The 396-nt window shown below is 67.2% G+C and overlaps 1 protein-coding gene across 1 annotated transcript in view; it reads left to right on the plus strand.

Annotated features, from left to right (window-relative positions):
- Positions 1 to 8: 8 nt before the first annotated feature.
- The window catches only part of R3HDM4 (R3H domain containing 4), a gene marked incomplete at its 5' end in the record, with an annotated part of 3,544 nt that continues 3,156 nt past the window's right edge, over positions 9 to 396 (plus strand). The window contains 2 exons of the mRNA XM_010021042.1: positions 9 to 21; positions 134 to 252. Of these exons, the coding sequence (XP_010019344.1) occupies positions 9 to 21; positions 134 to 252 (132 nt within the window). The remainder of the gene's footprint in view (positions 22 to 133; positions 253 to 396) is intronic.

The raw sequence follows: 396 nt of genomic DNA on the forward strand, positions 1-396 counted from the left end.
GCCTGCAGAGGCTGGAGAACAGTAAGGACGCGGCGCCGGCTCCCTGGGATGGGTTGTTCCCCCCCAGCCCCTCTGCCGGGGGCCTCGCTGAAGGCGCTGCCTCCCCTCTTGGGGGCTTTGCTCTTCCCCACAGCCCGTTACTTGATGACGCTTCTGGAGCGGGATGGATGCGGGAGCGAGGAGGGGGAGCTCGTCCACTCCGCCGCCCCGAGCATCTTCACCGAGGCCTGTAACAACGAGACCTACGTGGAGGTAGGTGCAGGCACGGGCAGGTCTGGCAGCACGTGGTGCCCGTCCCTCCTTCCTCCATCCTGAGGGCTGTGCCCAGAGCACTGCTGGGTGCCCCATAGCGCAGCACTGGACCTGCAGTGACTGGCACCAGCCAGACCCCTTCCC

The sequence above is a fragment of the Nestor notabilis genome, unplaced genomic scaffold, assembly GCF_000696875.1.
Source record: "Nestor notabilis isolate BGI_N333 unplaced genomic scaffold, ASM69687v1 scaffold21388, whole genome shotgun sequence".
Lineage (NCBI taxonomy): Eukaryota > Metazoa > Chordata > Aves > Psittaciformes > Psittacidae > Nestor > Nestor notabilis.